Source organism: Gobio gobio, assembly GCF_949357685.1.
Source record: "Gobio gobio genome assembly, chromosome: 6".
Taxonomy (NCBI): domain Eukaryota; kingdom Metazoa; phylum Chordata; class Actinopteri; order Cypriniformes; family Gobionidae; genus Gobio; species Gobio gobio.
Window position 1 is genome coordinate 62,513,150 of NC_137102.1, and position 20,602 is coordinate 62,533,751.

Genomic DNA, 20,602 nt, shown 5'->3' on the forward strand with positions numbered 1-20,602 from the left:
CAGAACCCTTCAGAGCCCCAGACTGAACCCTTCAGAACCCCAGACTGAACCCTTCAGAACCCATCAGAGCCCCTGACTGAACCCTTCAAAACCCTTCAGAGCCCCAGACTGAACCCTTCAGAACCCTTCAGAACCCCAGACTGAACCCTTCAGAACCCTTCAGAGCCCCAGACTGAACCCTTCAGAACCCCAGACTGACCCTTCAGAACCCCAGACTGAACCCTTCAGAACCCCAGACTGACCCTTCAGAACCCCAGACTGAACCCTTCAGAACCCTTCAGAGCCCCAGACTGAACCCTTCAGAACCCCAGAGCTCCAGGCTGAACCTTTGCTTCTGTTCGTGTGATCAGCATCAGATCGGTCGATCGCCTCTTTCATGGCACATAAAGTTCAGCAACATGAACTTTCACATTGTGTGTTTTTATCTTGTGCTTGACAGGAATCCTTGAAGATCTGAAGATTCAGTGACCCGTCTCAAACCGGCTCGGTCTGGTTTATTTGTTGGGCTCCTGGGACTTACAGAACTAACACAAGCAGCTTTACGTTGAGAATGTGAGATCACTGCTGTGATTACACACTGCCAGAACACGCCTCGACACACGCGTGTGATATCAAGATCCTGACACAGTCAAAGGTCACCAGAGTTCAAATATCTGCTCAATAACTGAAGGTTATAAAGCAACCATCTGTGCTTCCCCAGAGACCCGTCCAGAGGTCAGTTCTTCACTGAGATCTTCAGAACACACACTCCACACTGAGATCTTCAGAACACACACTCCACACTGAGATCTTCAGAACACACACTCCACACTGAGATCTTCAGAACACACACTCCACACTGAGATCTTCAGAACACACACTCCACACTGAGATCTTCAGAACACACACTCCACACTGAGATCTTCAGAACACACACTCCACACTGAGATCTTCAGAACACACACTCCACACTGAGATCTTCAGAACACACACTCCACACTGAGATCTTCAGAACACACACTCCACACTGAGATCTGATGTTTCCTGTAACGCTGCAGAACTGAGCAATTATTACAACCTTATGTTATAGACTTTACTGTGAATAAGCCTTTGTGTGTGTGTGTGTGTGTGTGTGTGTGTGTGTGTGATGGGTAGGTTTAGGGGCAGGGGCAGTGTGTGTGTGTGTGTGTGTGTGTGTGTGTGTGTGTGTGTGTGTGTGTGTGTGTGTGTGTGTGTGTGAGAGAGTGAGTGTGTGTGTGTGTGTGTGTGTGTGTGATGGGTAGGTTTAGGGGCAGGGGCAGTGTGTGTGTGTGTGTGTGTGTGTGTGTGTGTGATGGGTAGGTTTAGGGGCAGGGGCAGGGGCAGTGTGTGTGTGTGTGTGTGTGTGTGTGTGTGTGATGGGTAGGTTTAGGGGCAGTGTAAGGGGATAGAAAATATGGTTTGTACGATATAAAAACCATTACGCCTATGGAATGTCCTCACATTTCACAAAAACAAACGTGTGTGTGTGTGGACTGGTAATCCAGGTATTACCAGTATGAGTATGAGTAGCTTTCCTATAGCTCAAACAGTAGAGCTTGGCGCTAGCAACGCCAAGGTCATGGGTTTGATTCCCAGGGAAAGCAAGAATTGAGAAAAATGTAAAATGTGTTCCTTGAATGCAATGTAAGTCGCTTTGGATAAAAGCGTCTGCCAAATGCATAAATTTAAATGTAAATCCCTACGTTATGGGACAAAATGTCCCCACAAAGATAGCAATATCCGAAATCCTCGTCCTTGTGGGGACATTTTTTGGTCCCCATGAGGAAAACATCTTATAAATCAGACTAAGTGATGTTTTTTGGAAATGTAAAAATGCAAAATGTCTCCTGTGATGGGTAGGTTTAGGGGCAGTGTGTGTGTGTGTGTGTGTGTGTGTGTGTGTGTGTGTGTGTGTGTGTGTGATGGGTAGGTTTAGGGGCAGTGTAAGGGGATAGAATATACAGTATGTACGGTATAAAAACCATTACGCCTATGGAAAGTCCCCATAAAACATGAAAACCCAACATGTGTGTGTGTGTGTGTGTGTGTATGTGTGTGAGTGTGTGTGTTTATGTGTGTATGTGTATGTATGTGTATGAGTAAGTGTGTGTGTGTTTATGTGTGTGTAAGTGTGTGTGTAACCCCACATGTGATCACTCAACAGTCAGAATCTGTCATATCTTAATCCACTGATGTATAAAAATGAAATGGGAATCGATTAAAATAAATCCTCAGAATCATCACAAACCCCTGAGGACAGAACACACACACACACACACACACACACACACACACACACACACACACACACACACACACACACACACACACACACACACACACACACACACACACACACACACACACACACACACACACACACACACACACACACACACACACACACACACACACACACACACACACACACACACACACACACACACACACACACACACGTCATCACGTTAGAAGAACAGACACACACACACGTCTTCACGTCAGTATATCCATCGTTCTGTTTTAATACAAAGTTGACATATCTACACATATGATCTGAAGTAAGCAGAGAAAGAGAAGCGTCATCATCAGCTCTCGTCACTCGGGGTCACTCAGGGGTCATTCGGGGTCACTCAGGGGTCAGTTGTGTGCTTTAATGAGAGAGAATGTGTGTGTCTCAGTGTCTGAATGTGCTTTGACTTCACGGAGAGAGAAACTGAGCCGATGCAGATCCGCGTCTGGATGAGTGTTGAGCTGCCGGACACCACCCTGATCCGCAGAGGGCGGCCATTTTGAGTTCAGACTCACAGGAATAACCACATCATCATCATCATCATCATCATCATCATCATCATCAGCCGGTTATAAACCACTGACCGGAGATCAGCAGTCTGAGCAAAGCTGTGGTCACAGGAGCCATTCCTCTGTGTTTGAACCATTCTTTATCACAGTAAAACTCTGCTCTTCCTCAGTGTCTCGTTCTCCAGCTCAAACATCTAAACCTTCATAAATCACACACAGTTACTGGAGAAGAGACTGAAGAGAGTTTGAGCTTAAACTGGAGCAGAGTTCAGCCAATGAGACAGAGACACCTCCTGTCTCCTCTATTTCTCGGACTCCATTGGCTGATATTTGCTCCTGTTTAAGCTCAAACTCGCCTCATTGTGATGATTTTTACTTCATATCTTCAGTCATTTTTCGTGTGTCTTGATTTAAGAATGTTTGTACTGGAAAACAAGACGAAAATACAGAGGAAGATCATCATTCAGCAGTTTTTGCACATTAGCAATATTTGCGAATCCATGCGCCCGACTTCAACAATTTGTGAAATGTGTGCACTCTAAAAAACGCTGGGTTAAAAACAACCCAAATTGGGTTGAAAATGGACAAACCCAGTGGTTGGGTCGTTTTAACCCAGCGGTTGGGTCGTTTTAAACCGGTGGTTGGGTCGTTTTAACCTGCAGGTTGGGTCATTTTAACCTGCAGGTTGGGTCATTTTTAACCTGGCGATTGGGTAATTTAAACCTGGTGATTGGGTCATTTTAACCCGCCGGTTGGGTCGTTTTAACCCAGCGGTTGGGTCATTTTAAACCGGTGGTTGGTTCGTTTTTACCCAGCGATTGGGTCCTTTTAACCCGCAGGTCTGGTCGTTTTAACCAAGCGGTTGGGTCGTTTTCACCCGGCAATTGGGTCGTTTTAAACTGGTGGTTGGGTCGTTTTAACCCAGTGATTGGGTTATTTTAATCTGCAGGTTGGGTCATTTTAACCTGACGACTGGGTCATTTTAACTTGGCGGTTGGGTCATTTTAACCTGCCGGTTGGGTTATTTTAACTTGACGGTTGGATTGTTTTAACCTGGCGGTTGGGTCATTTTAACCCGCCGGTCTGGTCGTTTTAACCCAGCGATTGGGTCGTTTTAACCTGGCGGTTGGGTCGTTTTAACCCGGTGGTTGGGTAGTTTTAACCTGACGGTTGGGTCATTTTAAACTGGTGGTTGGGTTGTTTTAACCCAGTGATTGGGTCGTTTTAACCTGATGGTTGGGTCTTTTTAACCCAGCGATTGGGTCGTTTTAACCTGATGGTTGGGTCTTTTTAACCCAGCGATTGGGTCGTTTTAACCTGGCAGTTGAGTCATTTTAACCTGGCGATTGGGTCATTTTAACTTGGCGGTTGGGTCATTTTGACCTGCCGTTTGGGTCATTTTAACTTGGCGGTTGGATCGTTTTAACCCGGCGGTTGGGTAATTTTAACCCAGTGGTTGGGTAATTTTAACCCGGCGGTTGGGTAATTTTAACCCGGCGGTTGGGTCATTTTAACCCGGTGATTGGGTCATTTTAACCCGGTGGTTGGGTAATTTTAACCCGGTGGTTGGGTAATTTTAACCCGGTGGTTGGGTAATTTTAACCCGGTGGTTGGGTCGTTTTAACCCGGTGGTTGGGTCGTTTTAACCTGCTGGTTGGGTTGTTTTAAACCGCCAGTTGGGTTAAATGTTTGCCCAACGTGCTGTGCAGTTTAGTTTAACCCAACTATTGTTTAAAATGACTATATAGCTGCCTTAAAATGAACCCAAAATAGCTTGGAAATTAAAAATCACACATAATTACTAGAGGCAACAATAATAATCAAAAGGTGAACGTTAATTAATAAGCAATTTAATAAATATTTAATGTTTAATTATTATTCATTAAACGTATTAATTTTGAGTTAATTTTAAGCAAGCAATACAATCATTTTTAAACAATAGTTGAGTTAAGTAAATCTACCCAGCAGGTCAGGCAAACGTTAACCCAAAACGTTTAACATTTGTCCATTTTCAACCCAACTTGGGTTGTTTTTAACCCAGCATAGTGTATCTGGGGAAATTTTTCACGAAATTCTCACGTGTTCCCATTGAAAGGACTGTATTTCGCATTTGAATATCTGTAAACGCCTCAAATCTCACATGCTGTCAGTAAATGTTTGGGCCATCCAGTGGGTTTCCCCCTGCTGGTTTGAGTTGGGTCATCTCTGATCTGAGGCTCTTCAGACCCGCGACTGATGACGCCAGTAATGCTGATGAGGACCGGGGTAAAGTCTCAGAACTCATGCCGTTTGCCTGTAAAGGAGCTGTGAGGTTCGGCTCCTCGAGAACAATCAGAGCACAGGAAATATCAAAATATCTGAGAGGGTTACGAGCACAACACTGTACACCTGAGCCATGTACAGCAACTACAGCACAGCTCACAAATCATATTGCCATAAAAAGTCATGTAAATAAATAGATCCTTAAAAATTCAAGCATAATATCAACAAAGTGAAATAAAAAAATCAGGTCGGTTAAATATTTGACAACAACGATAAGGCTCACGTCACGTTTCGACCCGGCTGGTTTCCTGCGCTACCCCTACACACCACGCCTGGGCTAAACTAAACACCAAGAGTCTCAGAGTTTCTCCTCCTCGCGTGTTTTACGCATTACGCAACAGCTGAAAGGAGCAAAAGAACATGATACAGATACGAGATTCAAGCATGGAAACTCCCTCGGCCTCCCAAACACGGCGTAAGCAGCTTATAGTCATGTAGAGACACACGGAAACACAGTATTCACAGGAGTGGAGCCGTCTGGAGCTCCAGATCGCGTTGGCTGCGGTTCTCGCTCCGTTAGGCACAGACGGTTGGAGATCCGGATGGCAACGGTGTTCCAGCCTTCACACTGACTCACGTCTGACGTTGGCAAATACAGTTTGAAGAAACTCCCACTGAAGGGTGCAGCAATAATCCAGGCTTTGATTTCATAGTTTCTTTTTGTTGTTGTTGTTGTTTTGCTTTAAATAGATTTTGTACATGTAATATTTTTCCTCTTGTTATGAAGAAGATCTTCATCCACAGTTTAATATTTCTAAAAGCCGACCACAACATTAATATCAATAACTGAACACTGAGGTAATAGTTAGCGTTGCGCTGCGTGTGCTCCGCGCCGCCGCTGTAGAAGTGTGTGAGTTCCTCTGCGAGGGTTGCTGGGGTTCTGGAGGGGGGTGTGGTTGACATGTTGGCGCTCGTCTTCTCTTATGTTGCATAGTGATCAAAACTTCCAAGGTACTCGAGACCGGCCTGATAGCAGAACTGATACTCGTCCTGCGGACAGACAGACAGACAGATCTCATCACATGACTGCAAACTAGGCAGTTGATTTGATATTCTGAGTGGTTGCTAGGGCGTTGCTATGGGGTTTCGGGTGTTCTGGGCAGTTTGGTAGGGCATTTGTCATTGCAATGTGGTTGCTAAGGTGTTCTGAGTGGTTGCTAATGGGTTCTGAGTGAGTTTTAGGGCATACAAGGTTGCCAGGTAGTTGCTAGGATGTTGTGGGTGGTTTCTAGGGTGCTGCTAGATCCTAGGCAGTGGCTATGGTATTCTGAGTGGTTGCTAGGGCGTTGCTATGGGGTTTGTGTGGTCGCTAAGGTGTTCTGGGCAGTTTGGTAGGGCATTGCTCATTGCTATGTGGTTGCTAACGGGTTCTGAGTGAGTGCTAGGGCATACAAGGTTGCCAGGTAGTTGCTAGGATGTTGTGGGTGGTTTCTAGGGTGCTCCTAGATCCTAGGCAGTGGCAATGGTATTCTGAGTGATTGCTAGGGTGTTGCTATGGCGTTTCCGGTGGTCGCTAGGGTGTTCTGGGCAGTTTGGTAGGCCATTGCTCATTGCTGCGTGGTTACTAAGGTGTTCTGAGTGGTTGCTAACAGGTTCTGAGTGAGTGTTAGGGCATACAAGGTTGCCAGGTAGTTGCTAGGATGTTGTGGGTGGTTTCTAGGGTGCTCCTAGATCCTAGGCAGTTGCTATGGTATTTTGAGTGATTGCTAGAGCATTGCTATGGGGTTTTCGGGTGGTCGCTAGGGTGTTCTGGGCAGTTTGGTAGGGCATTGCTCATTGCTATGTGGTTGCTAAGGTGTTCTGAGTGGTTGCTAACGGGTTCTGAGTGAGTGTTAGGGCATACAAGGTTGCCAGGTAGTTGCTATGATGTTGTGGGTGGTTTCTAGGGTGCTCCTAGATCCTAGGCAGTTGCTATGGTATTCTGAGTGATTGATAGGGCGTTGCTATGGGGTTTCGGGTGGTCGCTAGGGTGTTCTGGGCAGCTTGGTAGGGCATTGCTCATTGCTATGTGGTTGCTAAGGTGTTCTGAGTGGTTGCTAACGGGTTCTGAGTGAGTTTTAGGGCATACAAGGTTGCCAGGTAGTTGCTAGGATGTTGTGGGTGGTTTCTAGGGTGCTCCTAGATCCTAGGCAGTTGCTATGGTATTCTGAGTGATTGCTAGGGTGTTGCTATGGGGTTTCAGGTGGTCACTATGCTGTTCTGGGCAGTTTGGTAAGGCATTGCTCATTGCTATGTGGTTGCTAAGATGTTCTGAGTGGTTGCTAATGGGTTCTGAGGGAGTGTTAGGGCATACAAGGTTGCCAGGTAGTTGCTAGGATGTTGTGGGTGGTTTCTAGAGTGCTCCTAGATCCTAGCCAGTTGCTATGGTATTCTGAGTGATTGCTAGTTTTCGGTTGGTCGCTAGGGTGTTCTGGGCAGTTTTGTAGGGCATTGCTCATGATCCTAGGTAGTTGCTATGATATTCTGAGTGATTGCTTGGGCGTTGCTATGGGGTTTCGGGTGGTCGCTAGGGTATTCTGGGCAGTTTGGTAGGGCATTGCTCATTGCTATGTGGTTGCTAAGGTGTTCTGAGGGATTGCTAACGGGTTCTGAGTGAGTGTTAGGGCATACAAGGTTGCCAGATAGTTGCTATGATGTTGTGGGTGGTTTCTAGGGTGCTCCTATATCCTAGGCAGTTGCTATGGTATTCTGAGTGAGTGTTAGGGCGTTGCTATGGGGTTTCAGATGGTCACTATGGTGTTCTGGGCAGTTTGGTAGGGCATTGCTCATTGCTATGTGGTTGCTAAGGTGTTCTGAGTGGTTGCTAACGGGTTCTGAGTGAGTGTTAGGGCATACAAGGTTGCCAGGTAGTTGCTATGATGTTGTGGGTGGTTTCTAGGGTTCTCCTAGATCCTAGGCAGTTGCTATGGTATTCTGAGTGATTGATAGGGCGTTGCTATGGGGTTTCGGTTGGTCACTACAGTGTTCTGGGCAGTTTGGTAGTGCATTGCTCATTGATATGTGGTTGCTAAGGTGTTCTGGGTTGTTGCTAGGCAGTTGCTAGGGTGTTCTGGGTAGTTACTACGGTGTTCTGAGTGATTGGAAGGGCATTGCTATATGGTTGCTAGACAGTTACTATGGTGATGTTCTGGGTAGTTGCAAGGGTGTTCTCAGGGGTTGCTAGGGTGTTTCTAGGACATTGTTATGTGGTTTCCAGGGTATTATGGGTGGTTGCTAGGGCGTTTCTGTGTATGTCTCTGTTTATAACTGAACGTTTCATCATTTAAACGTTTCCTTTAATGGATAGAATCATAATATTTAAGGTGCTTTGGGTGTGAGGGGGAAGATATGATCTACATGAAGCTCACAGCAAAACCGACTGTGGTGTGTGTTTACTGTACCTCAGTCTGAGGGTTGTGGTGTGTGTTTACTGTACCTCAGTCTGAGGGTTGTGGTGTGTGTTTACTGTACCTCAGTCTGAGGGTTGTGGTGTGTGTTTACTGTACTTCAGTCTGAGGGTTGTGTTGTGTGTTTACTGTACTTCAGTCTGAGGGTTGTGGTGTGTGTTTACTGTACCTCAGTCTGAGGGTTGTGGTGTGTGTTTACTGTATCTCAGTCTGATGGTTGTGGTGTGTGTTTACTGTACTTCAGGCTGAGGGTTGTGTTGTGTGTTTACTGTACCTCAGTCTGAGGGTTGTGGTGTGTGTTTACTGTACCTCAGTCTGAGGGTTGTGGTGTGTGTTTACTGTACCTCAGTCTGAGGGTTGTGGTGTGTGTTTACTGTACCTCAGTCTGATGGTTGTGGTGTGTGTTTACTGTACCTCAGTCTGATGGTTGTGTGTTTACTGTACCTCAGTCTGATGGTTGTGGTGTGTGTTTACTGTACCTCAGTCTGATGGTTGTGGTGTGTGTTTACTGTACTTCAGTCTGAGGGTTGTGGTGTGTGTTTACTGTACCTCAGTCTGAGGGTTGTGGTGTGTGTTTACTGTATCTCAGTCTGAGGGTTGTGGTGTGTGTTTACTGTACCTCAGTCTGAGGGTTGTGGTGTGTGTTTACTGTACCTCAGTCTTAGGGTTGTGGTGTGTGTTTACTGTACCTCAGTCTGAGGGTTGTGGTGTGTGTTTACTGTACCTCAGTCTGAGGGTTGTGGTGTGTGTTTACTGTACCTCAGTCTGAGGGTTGTGTTGTGTGTTTACTGTACTTCAGTCTGAGGGTTGTGGTGTGTGTTTACTGTACCTCAGTCTGAGGGTTGTGGTGTGTGTTTACTGTACTTCAGTCTGAGGGTTGTGTTGTGTGTTTACTGTACCTCAGTCTGAGGGTTGTGGTGTGTGTTTACTGTACCTCAGTCTGAGGGTTGTGGTGTGTGTTTACTGTACCTCAGTCTGAGGGTTGTGGTGTGTGTTTACTGTACCTCAGTCTGATGGTTGTGGTGTGTGTTTACTGTACCTCAGTCTGAGGGTTGTGGTGTGTGTTTACTGTACCTCAGTCTTAGGGTTGTGGTGTGTGTTTACTGTACCTCAGTCTGAGGGTTGTGGTGTGTGTTTACTGTACCTCAGTCTGAGGGTTGTGGTGTGTGTTTACTGTACCTCAGTCTGAGGGTTGTGTTGTGTGTTTACTGTACTTCAGTCTGAGGGTTGTGGTGTGTGTTTACTGTACCTCAGTCTGAGGGTTGTGGTGTGTGTTTACTGTACTTCAGTCTGAGGGTTGTGTTGTGTGTTTACTGTACCTCAGTCTGAGGGTTGTGGTGTGTGTTTACTGTACCTCAGTCTGAGGGTTGTGGTGTGTGTTTACTGTACCTCAGTCTGATGGTTGTGGTGTGTGTTTACTGTACTTCAGTCTGAGGGTTGTGTTGTGTGTTTACTGTACCTCAGTCTGAGGGTTGTGGTGTGTGTTTACTGTACCTCAGTCTGAGGGTTGTGGTGTGTGTTTACTGTACCTCAGTCTGAGGGTTGTGGTGTGTGTTTACTGTACCTCAGTCTGATGGTTGTGGTGTGTGTTTACTGTACCTCAGTCTGATGGTTGTGTGTTTACTGTACCTCAGTCTGATGGTTGTGGTGTGTGTTTACTGTACCTCAGTCTGATGGTTGTGGTGTGTGTTTACTGTATCTCAGTCTGAGGGTTGTGGTGTGTGTTTACTGTACTTCAGTCTGAGGGTTGTGGTGTGTGTTTACTGTACCTCAGTCTGAGGGTTGTGGTGTGTGTTTACTGTACCTCAGTCTGATGGTTGTGGTGTGTGTTTACTGTACCTCAGTCTGATGGTTGTGGTGTGTGTTTACTGTACCTCAGTCTGAGGGTTGTGGTGTGTGTTTACTGTACTTCAGTCTGAGGGTTGTGGTGTGTGTTTACTGTACCTCAGTCTTAGGGTTGTGGTGTGTGTTTACTGTACCTCAGTCTGAGGGTTGTGGTGTGTGTTTACTGTATCTCAGTCTGAGGGTTGTGGTGTGTGTTTACTGTACCTCAGTCTTAGGGTTGTGGTGTGTGTTTACTGTACCTCAGTCTGAGGGTTGTGGTGTGTGTTTACTGTATCTCAGTCTGAGGGTTGTGGTGTGTGTTTACTGTACCTCAGTCTGAGGGTTGTGGTGTGTGTTTACTGTACTTCAGTCTGAGGGTTGTGGTGTGTGTTTACTGTACCTCAGTCTGAGGGTTGTGGTGTGTGTTTACTGTACCTCAGTCTGAGGGTTGTGGTGTGTGTTTACTGTACCTCAGTCTGAGGGTTGTGGTGTGTGTTTACTGTACCTCAGTCTGAGGGTTGTGGTGTGTGTTTACTGTATCTCAGTCTGAGGGTTGTGGTGTGTGTGTGTTTACTGTATCTCAGTCTGAGGGTTGTGGTGTGTGTTTACTGTACCTCAGTCTGAGGGTTGTGGTGTGTGTTTACTGTACCTCAGTCTGAGGGTTGTGGTGTGTGTTTACTGTATCTCAGTCTGAGGGTTGTGGTGTGTGTTTACTGTATCTCAGTCTGAGGGTTGTGGTGTGTGTTTACTGTACCTCAGTCTGAGGGTTGTGGTGTGTGTTTACTGTACCTCAGTCTGAGGGTTGTGGTGTGTGTTTACTGTATCTCAGTCTGAGGGTTGTGGTGTGTGTTTACTGTACCTCAGTCTGAGGGTTGTGGTGTGTGTTTACTGTACCTCAGTCTGAGGGTTGTGGTGTGTGTTTACTGTACCTCAGTCTGAGGGTTGTGGTGTGTGTTTACTGTCCCTCAGTCTGAGGGTTGTGGTGTGTGTTTACTGTACCTCAGTCTGAGGGTTGTGGTGTGTGTTTACTGTATCTCAGTCTGAGGGTTGTGGTGTGTGTTTACTGTACCTCAGTCTGAGGGTTGTGGTGTGTGTTTACTGTATCTCAGTCTGAGGGTTGTGGTGTGTGTTTACTGTACCTCAGTCTGAGGGTTGTGGTGTGTGTTTACTGTACCTCAGTCTGAGGGTTGTGGTGTGTGTTTACTATATCTCAGTCTGAGGGTTGTGGTGTGTTTACTGTACCTCAGTCTGAGGGTTGTGGTGTGTGTTTACTGTACCTCAGTCTGAGGGTTGTGGTTGTGGTGTGTGTTTACTGTACCTCAGTCTGAGGGTTGTGGTGTGTGTTTACTGTATCTCAGTCTGAGGGTTGTGGTGTGTGTTTACTGTATCTCAGTCTGAGGGTTGTGGTGTGTGTTTACTGTACCTCAGTCTGAGGGTTGTGGTTTGTGTTTACTGTACCTCAGTCTGAGGGTTGTGGTGTGTGTTTACTATATCTCAGTCTGAGGGTTGTGGTGTGTGTTTACTGTACCTCAGTCTGAGGGTTGTGGTGTGTGTTTACTGTACCTCAGTCTGAGGGTTGTGGTGTGTGTTTGCTGTACTTCAGTCTGAGGGTTGTGGTGTGTGTTTACTGTACTTCAGTCTGAGGGTTGTGGTGTGTGTTTACTATATCTCAGTCTGAGGGTTGTGGTGTGTGTTTACTGTACCTCAGTCTGAGGGTTGTGGTGTGTGTTTACTGTACCTCAGTCTGATGGTTGTGGTGTGTGTTTACTGTACTTCAGTCCGAGGGTTGTGGTGTGTGTTTACTGTACCTCAGTCTGAGGGTTGTGGTGTGTGTTTACTGTATCTCAGTCTGAGGGTTGCGGTGTGTGTTTACTGTACCTCAGTCTGAGGGTTGTGGTGTGTGTTTACTGTATCTCAGTCTGAGGGTTGTGGTGTGTTTACTGTACCTCAGTCTGAGGGTTGTGGTGTGTGTTTACTGTACCTCAGTCTGAGGGTTGTGGTGTGTGTTTACTGTATCTCAGTCTGAGGGTTGTGGTGTGTGTTTACTGTACCTCAGTCTGAGGGTTGTGGTGTGTGTTTACTGTACCTCAGTCTGAGGGTTGTGGTGTGTGTTTACTGTACCTCAGTCTGAGGGTTGTGGTGTGTGTTTACTGTACCTCAGTCTGAGGGTTGTGGTGTGTGTTTACTGTACCTCAGTCTGAGGGTTGTGGTGTGTGTTTACTGTACCTCAGTCTGAGGGTTGTGGTGTGTGTTTACTGTACCTCAGTCTGAGGGTTGTGGTGTGTGTTTACTGTACCTCAGTCTGAGGGTTGTGGTGTGTGTTTACTGTACCTCAGTCTGCACCATCGCCGGCCGCTGTGTGCGCAGCATTTTGACGGTCTGGAAGATGTCGACGGCGCCCTCGTAACGCATCCGCTCCAGCACGATACTGAGAGTGATGAACACACCCGTGCGTCCCACGCCCGCACTGACACACACACACACACACACACACACAGAGAGAGAGGGTTTGCGGGTTTACAGTGACACACACACATTCAGATGACAGACTATCAGTCTAGTGTTGTGTGTTGAATTTCATCATTACCTGCAGTGGACTGTGATTGGTCCATCCTGACCAAACTGCTCCTTGGTTTTATGCACCTGTCCAATGAAATCAATGAAACCCTCCCCTGACTTTGGAACACCTTGTTCTGGCCAATCGGTGAACTGGAACTGTCTGACGGTTCTGGACTGTCCGTCCTACGGAGAAAAAGACAATGAGTCTGAACATCTCCAGGTGTGAGAAACAGAGAATCCTGTCCACATGACGTCAACATCATGAATCTAAACACACACCTCAACTCCTCTTCATGAGTCTCATGTGTTTCTAGGGCTGTTGCTAGGGTGTTCTGAGGGATTGGTAGGGTGTTGTGGGTTGTTGCTAGGGTGTTGCTATGTGGTAGCTCAGGTGTTTGCTATGGCATTTCTTTGTGGTTGCAAGGCGGTTACTATGGTGTTTTGGGTGGTTGCAAAGGTGTTGCTAGGTTGCACTGGGTGGTTGCTAGGGTGTTGCTAGGTTGTACTGGGTGGTTGCTAAGGTGTTGCTAGGCAGTTGCTATGACATAGTTATGTGGTTTCTCTTCATGAGGATTCATGCGTTTCATGTGTTTCTAGAGCATTGCTAGGGTGCTCCAGAGCAGTTTCTAGGGTGTTCTGAGTGATTGGTAGGGTGTTGTGGGTGGTTGGTAGGGTGTTGCGGGTGGTTGCTAGGGTGTTGCTATGTGGTTGCAAGGGTGTTGCTAGGTTATACTGGGTGGTTGCTAGGGTGTTGCTATCACATAGTTATGTGGTTGCTCTTCCTGAAGATTCATGCGTCTCGTGTTTGCTATGGCATTGCTATGTGTTTGCAAGGCAGTTACTATACTGGGTGTTATGGGGGTTTCAAGGGTGTTGCTAGGTTATACTGGGTGGTTGCTAGGGTGTTGCTAGACAGTTGCTATCACATAGTTATGTGGTTGCTCTTAATGAGGATTCATGCGTCTCATGTGTTTCTAGGGCAATGCTAGGGTGATCCAGAGCAGTTACTAGGATGTTCTGGGTGGTTGGTAGGGTGTGGTGGGTTGTTGCTAAGGTGTTGCCATGTGGTTGCATGGAAGTTTACTATGGCAGTTACTATGGTATTATAGGTGGTTGCTAGGGTGTTGCTAGGTTGTACTGGGTGACGCTCTGGTGCTTCATATATCATCTGAATGTAAGATCAGATTGTACCGCGGTAAATGCCGGCCTGTACTCACCCTGGCATCCGTGACCTTGAACTCTCTCAGGATGTACTGAGGCATGTTGTATTCTGCCATGGGATCCACCACGAAGTACTGATAGCGAGCCGAACGCTCCGCCGGCCAGTACTGATGACACTTCTCCTGTCGACACACACACACACACACACACACACACACACACACACACACACACACACACACACACACACACACACACACACACACACACACACACACACACACACACACACACACACACACACACACACACACACACATTACAGCAACTGCTCATTTCCTCAGAGGAAACTAGGAGGAAAAATAATAAATACAAACATGATCTCGACTGGAATGTTTGTGATGGTGGTCGCTGAATAAACGCACATTGTGATGATACGAACTCTTTTTTGCTCTTGTTTTACAGTTGTTCTCTGTCGCTTTGGTACATTTCTCGAATCATCCTCGACATTTGCAAAATAGTAAGTGCATTTCTCAAAACAATTCGTACAAATAGCAAAACACCATGGATTACCTGCAAAAGCCAGTCTCTTGCTCAAAATCCTTAGTTCATCTCTCAAAAGTAAATATCTGTGTCAATGAACATGTCAGTGCCATCAGAATGACCAGAGCTTGTGTCATTGTGTACGGATAAGACTGTCAAATTGCTTAGTCATGTTGTCAATATAACCGTGTACACTGGAGGGATGTTCTGATGTAAATATGGCTAAAGTTTTGATGACAATTATAGTAAATTGTAGGTTACACCTTAGTGTATGTGGGAGTTTGATTGCAAGAGACTGGACAAGATTCACATTTACGCTTTTACTGTTTGTACTGTAATTTGTTGACAGACCATGCCATTGCGATACAGAAAGGAAAAGACAGCACTGCATAGCACAAAGAAAAGTAGAAATGTGAACGTCTAATGGAAATGTATAGAAATATGCTTGACATATTATGACAACTTGTTCAACCATTTTGCATGTAAAGACTTCTGCTATGAACTAATGGCTAAATGTTGTGGGGGTGAGACTATTCAACAGAGACACATTATAATACATTTTGATCAACATAACGTAAGCAATTGATAATGTAGGAAACAGCAGAGAATTGTACATAATCATTTGCATGGATGTACCAAAGCATTTGCAACTTGTTCAAAGAAATGAGAAACTGCTTTTTTGATGTGCACAAGTGACACAATGATGTGAAGATTGAACAGGTAGTTTTGAGAATTTCAATTCTGATCTGAGAAATGTACCAAAGCGACTGAGAAAAACTGTAATAGATATATCTTCAGTAGATTTACTATTAGGAATTTCCCTGTTTGGTAACACTTCCCTTTAACACATTCTGTTGACCAGAAGTGACTCCATGTCAACTAACTCTCATTAGAGTAGAGTGTCTGCTAACTCTTTACTCTGATATTCTACTCTCACCTAAAGGACTATTAGGAACACACACTAATACTGTGTTTGACCCTTTGGCCTTCAGAACTGCCTTAATTCTACGTGGCATTGACTCAACAAGCTGCTGAAAGCATTCTTTAGAAATGTTGGCCATATTGATAGGAGAGCATCTGCAGTTGATGGAGATTTGTGGGATGCACATCCAGGGCACGAAGCTACCGTTCCACCACATCCCAAAGATGCTCTATTGGGTTGAGATCTGGAGACTGTGGGGCCATTTTAGTCCAGTGAACTCATTGTCATGTTCAAGAAACCAGTTTGAAATGATTGGAGCTTTGTGACGGTGCATTATCCTGCTGGAAGTAGCCATCAGAGGATAGGGACATGGTGCTCATAAAGGGATGGACATGGGCAGAAACAATGCTCAGGTAGGCCGTGGCATTTAAACCATGCCCAATTGGCACTAAGGGGCCTAAAGTGTGCCAAGAAAACATCCCCCACACCATTACACCACCACCACCAGCCTGCACAGTGGGAACAAGGCATGATGGATCCATGTTCTCATTCTGTTTACGCCAAATTCTGACTCTACCATCTGAATGTCTCAACAGAAATCCAGACTCATCAGACCAGGCAACATTTTTCCAGTCTTCAACTGTTCAATTTTGATGTCGCCTCTTTTTCCTCTTTGTAGTGGAGATGAGTGGTACCCGGTGGGGTCTTCTGCTGTTGTAGCCCATCCGCCTCAAGGTTGTGTGTGTTGTGGCTTCACAAATGCTTTGCTGCAGACCTCGGTTGTAACGAGTGGTTATTTCAGTCAAAGTTGCTCTTCTATCAGCTTGAATCAGTCGGCCCATTCTCCTCTGACCTCGAGCATCAACAAGGCATTTTCTCCCACAGGACTGCCGCATACTGGATGCTTTTCCCTTTTCACACCATTCTTTGTAAACCCTAGAAATGGTTGTGCGTGAAAATCCCAGTAACTGAGCAGATTGTGAAATACTCAGACCGGCCCATCTGGCACCAACAACCATGCCACGCTCAAAATTGCTTAAATCTCCTTTCTTTCCCATTCCGACATTCAGTGTGGAGTTCAGGAGATTGACTTGACCAGGACCACACCCCTAAATGCATTGAAGCAACTGCCATGTGATTGGTTGATTAGATAATTGCATTAATGAGAAATTGAACAGGTGTTCCTAATAATCCTTTAGGTGAGTGTAAATATAAGTGACTTTGCACATGTCATCTTATTCTAACCCTAACCCTGCCAGTCTACTAATACATTATTAATAACACTCTAATGAGAGTCAGTAGACATGGACTCACTTATAGTCAACAGAACGTGTTAAAGGGACCGTCAAAATAAAGTGTTTAAGAGAAGCTTAAGAGCCTGTGAGCTCACCCGTCCCATCTCACGCAGTTTGGTCAGCATCACCACGATGGTGGAGTTGTGTTCCCACAGCATCCTCCAGAAGTCCTCCGTGGTCTCCGCCAGCGGCCCCTGCGTGGCGATGTACGCCTTCTGCTGCCTGAGACACACACACACACACACACACACACACACACACACACACACACACACACACACACACACACACCCTACATCAGATCTGCGGCTGGAGTCCAGCATGATGGTCTTTCCTACAGCGCAGCTGAAGTCTACCTGTATCCGTCGATGAAGCTGGCGTTGATGTAGTCGGAGCCTTCCAGGCCTCTGATTGGCTGCAGACACACGCGTGTGGTTTCGTACGGCATGATGTTCACCAGCCGGTTCTTGAACTTGTTGCAGGGCAGATTGGCGCTGACGAACCTGGAGGTGTGTGCTTTAGTGTTGGCCAGACGCTGGCGGACACAAACACACCACAGTCAGATCACACAGCGAGAGTCATGTGACACTGAAGACTAGAGCCTGATATTATCGGCCGATATCAAGCATTTTCCAAACTATCGGTATCTGTATTTATGATGGCCGATAAAGGAAAATACTTTTTTTTTTTAAACGGACGAAACACCGCTCAACCACATTATGAGTGTTGCTGTTTCATAATTTGTCCACCAGATGGCGCTCTACAACGTGCTGCTGGCAACACCAGCTGATCTAGCTGAGTCATGCTGCGCGTCGCGAACATTCACAACACAACGGAGATCATCCGTGAAGTGCATGGTAAGCTGGCACGAGACATGTACATTGCTTGAATAACATTGAAAAGAACATCCCCGTCAGTTCTCTTGAAGGTGGGGTAGGTAAGAATGATCTAAAACACTTTTGTCCAGTGGCAGATCATTTAAAGGTAGGGTAGGTAAGAATGATCTAAAACACTTTTGTCCAAATTTGTTTAAACTTTCTTTATATGTCAATACATAATTAAAATGTAAGTACTCTGAAAAAGAGAGTATAAAAATCGAGTGACTCTAGACTTTTTAATCTGCAATAAACGCCGCTCATTATTTTCTTTCGGGCCGAAACAAGTGATTGGCTTGGGCGCCTGTCACTCTCTCTCGTTACCATGGCTACCGCCGCTTTTGCTCCAGGATCCACCCACATGCGCCCCAGTGTTGCCAAGGGCTACTTCAACACTGTTGCTGCGGCTGTTTTTCATGTCCGCGGGTTGAAGCGACCCCAATTATGTGATATTTTGCCCGGGGATTTGTGAATTTTAGCAGGCAGCCCTACCAAAAAGACACATATTTTACCTCCCAAACGCGATTTTTACCGGAGAAACACGATTGGGCTTGTTTTGGGCTAGTCTTGAGTAGCAATCGAGCGGATTTTGTTGTGAAAACCTGGCAACCCTGGCGCACCCGTTTGATTTGAGTTCAAGAGGCTGTTTTTCTGCTGGACAGGTCATCTTTCATTTTGATTATACATGTTTTTGGTTTATGTTTTCATGAATAATGTCTCACTAGCACACGTAGCTGCCTAATATAGCTAACATAACATTACTTAGCATAAAGTTACAATGTTATACACTTAGCGAGCCATTAGTAGAGATGATAAATACTCAATATGCTTAGCTCAAGTTGATCGCTGACGTGTTGAATTTCGCAAAATGTAACTTTAGATAACAAAACGCATGTGTAAAAGCTAGTACACCGCATCCAGGAACTTTCTTTAGAACTGTTAGCTTTAGCTGCTACCCTCTGTCTAAACTCTTCTACCATGTTCAGCGGGAACTTTACCTGCACGTTTATTTCCGCCCTTGGTTTGTTTTTATATTCTCTACCAATGTTTTTATCTTGTATCTGTGTGTTGTGTGTGTATTTTAAACTTTACCAGTATCGTTATTCTAGCTTGAGAGTGAGTACTAAAAGACATCTTATTTGTTTATATTCATAATAAAAAAAGTTAGATTTTTTATTAGATGTGATTCTAACATGATGTCACTACATGCACTTCTTCTCCGCTCGCCTCAGGTTAATAATGCGTCTTTCAGCTGAGCTGATCGCGGTGGGCGTGTTCATGTGTTTTGGGGGCGTGGCTTTGGAAAGAGCCCAGAAGGGAGAAGGTGGAGTGAATGGAAATAATGAGCTGTCTTTAAAACAGTCGTGAGAGGACTACAGACACTCAATTTTCATACTTTCTTTTTCAGAGTACTTACATTTTAATTATGTATTGATATATAAAGAAAGTTTAAACAAATTTGGAAAAAAAGTTTTTTAACCAAATCTTACCTACCCTACCTTTAACTCAAATAAAGTATGACAAAACTCGTGACTGCCAAGTCCAGTTTTGCTGTTACATGTAAGCCAAGAGTGAAACGGAATTAGCTAGTAAGTTATAGCGTGACACTTTCTCAGCATGAGATGTATCTCTCCCCTGGCCGTTATTTTGAAAAGGTATGTTTTACAATATTTTGCAGTATGACGTTGTCCATTTCTAAATTATGGCTTATTATAGACTTTAGCTAACCACAAAGCTAGCTAATGCCATGGCTATCAATGGAGGACCGCTAACAATGTATGTTAATGCGCTAATGCGCTTGGGAATCACAACAAACTTATTCTGCCTAAATAAAGTAATGATTACTGTATTTATATAACTAGTATATTTGTAGTTCCAGTCCCTGCATTGTAAGTTAGGCACACGAGTGAACGAAACGCTTTGCAGCATTAAAGAGTCACATAATGGCTTATATACTGTATATTGTGCTGTTGTTATTTATCAGAACTTAACTGAACTTCCAGTCTTTCTCAAAGTTATATTTATAAAGCTTACCACGTCTATTAATACTGGTATATTAGATTTTTTTGTTCTGTTGCTGTTATTGTGTTTTCATCCAAAGGACTTTAAGTTTCACATCTTAAGTTTGTATTTTTACTTATCAGAATTTGAATATATTTTTATGTTCCTCTGTTTTGTTGTGACAATAAAACAAACAAGTTTATTTTTAAATTGCATTATCATATTATTTTAGATATTCATGAATAACTACAAATAACTAATGTAAGGGAAAGTTTATATATATATATTAGGGATGCAACACTACAGTTAGTCCACGGTTCAACACACACTTCGGTTTTTAACCAGTGTTTTCGGTTCGGTTCTGATGGCTTGTCACATCAGTTTTTTGCTATTCTATTCTTAGGCGACAGGAGCAGCAAGAGGTTAAAGAGAAAAAAGACTATTTTTTATTGCAATACTCTTTCTTTATTTTACTTAAAATAATTGAAAAACCTTACTTAAACTTAAAACTTTACTTAAAAAAAACCCTTGTACACATTCCTAGTGTATTGTATAATATAAAATAAATATATATCTCAGATTTACACTGGCAGCTCAGAGCTGTACAGCAGCATTTAAGTATGAGATTGAATGAATGAATGTAAAAATAAAACACTTCACAGACTTCACTATAAAATATACACTGATTCTTATTAAAGCTGCTGTATTAGTTCTTCAGTCAAGAGCAGCGAGTGATTTTCTCTTTGTCTTTTGTTGTTGTATTAACATTATAGGGATAGTTCACACAAAAATGAAAATTTTGTCATCGAGAAATGAATACAGGTTTGGAACAATATTAGAGTGAGTAAATAATGACATAATTTTAGAGGTGAACTGTCCCTTTAAGGACGGCGTGTTCACTATAGGCTGCGC

At 44.6% G+C, this 20,602-nt stretch overlaps 1 protein-coding gene across 1 annotated transcript in view; it reads right to left on the reverse strand.

Moving 5' to 3' along the window:
• Positions 1 to 2,503: 2,503 nt before the first annotated feature.
• The window catches only part of ptprsb (protein tyrosine phosphatase receptor type Sb), a gene marked incomplete at its 5' end in the record, with an annotated part of 99,991 nt that continues 81,892 nt past the window's right edge, over positions 2,504 to 20,602 (reverse strand). Inside the window, 6 exons of the mRNA XM_079820525.1 lie at positions 2,504 to 6,114; positions 12,666 to 12,801; positions 12,922 to 13,076; positions 14,111 to 14,236; positions 16,910 to 17,036; positions 17,171 to 17,349. Of these exons, the coding sequence (XP_079676651.1) occupies positions 6,046 to 6,114; positions 12,666 to 12,801; positions 12,922 to 13,076; positions 14,111 to 14,236; positions 16,910 to 17,036; positions 17,171 to 17,349 (792 nt within the window). The 3' untranslated portion in view covers positions 2,504 to 6,045. The remainder of the gene's footprint in view (positions 6,115 to 12,665; positions 12,802 to 12,921; positions 13,077 to 14,110; positions 14,237 to 16,909; positions 17,037 to 17,170; positions 17,350 to 20,602) is intronic.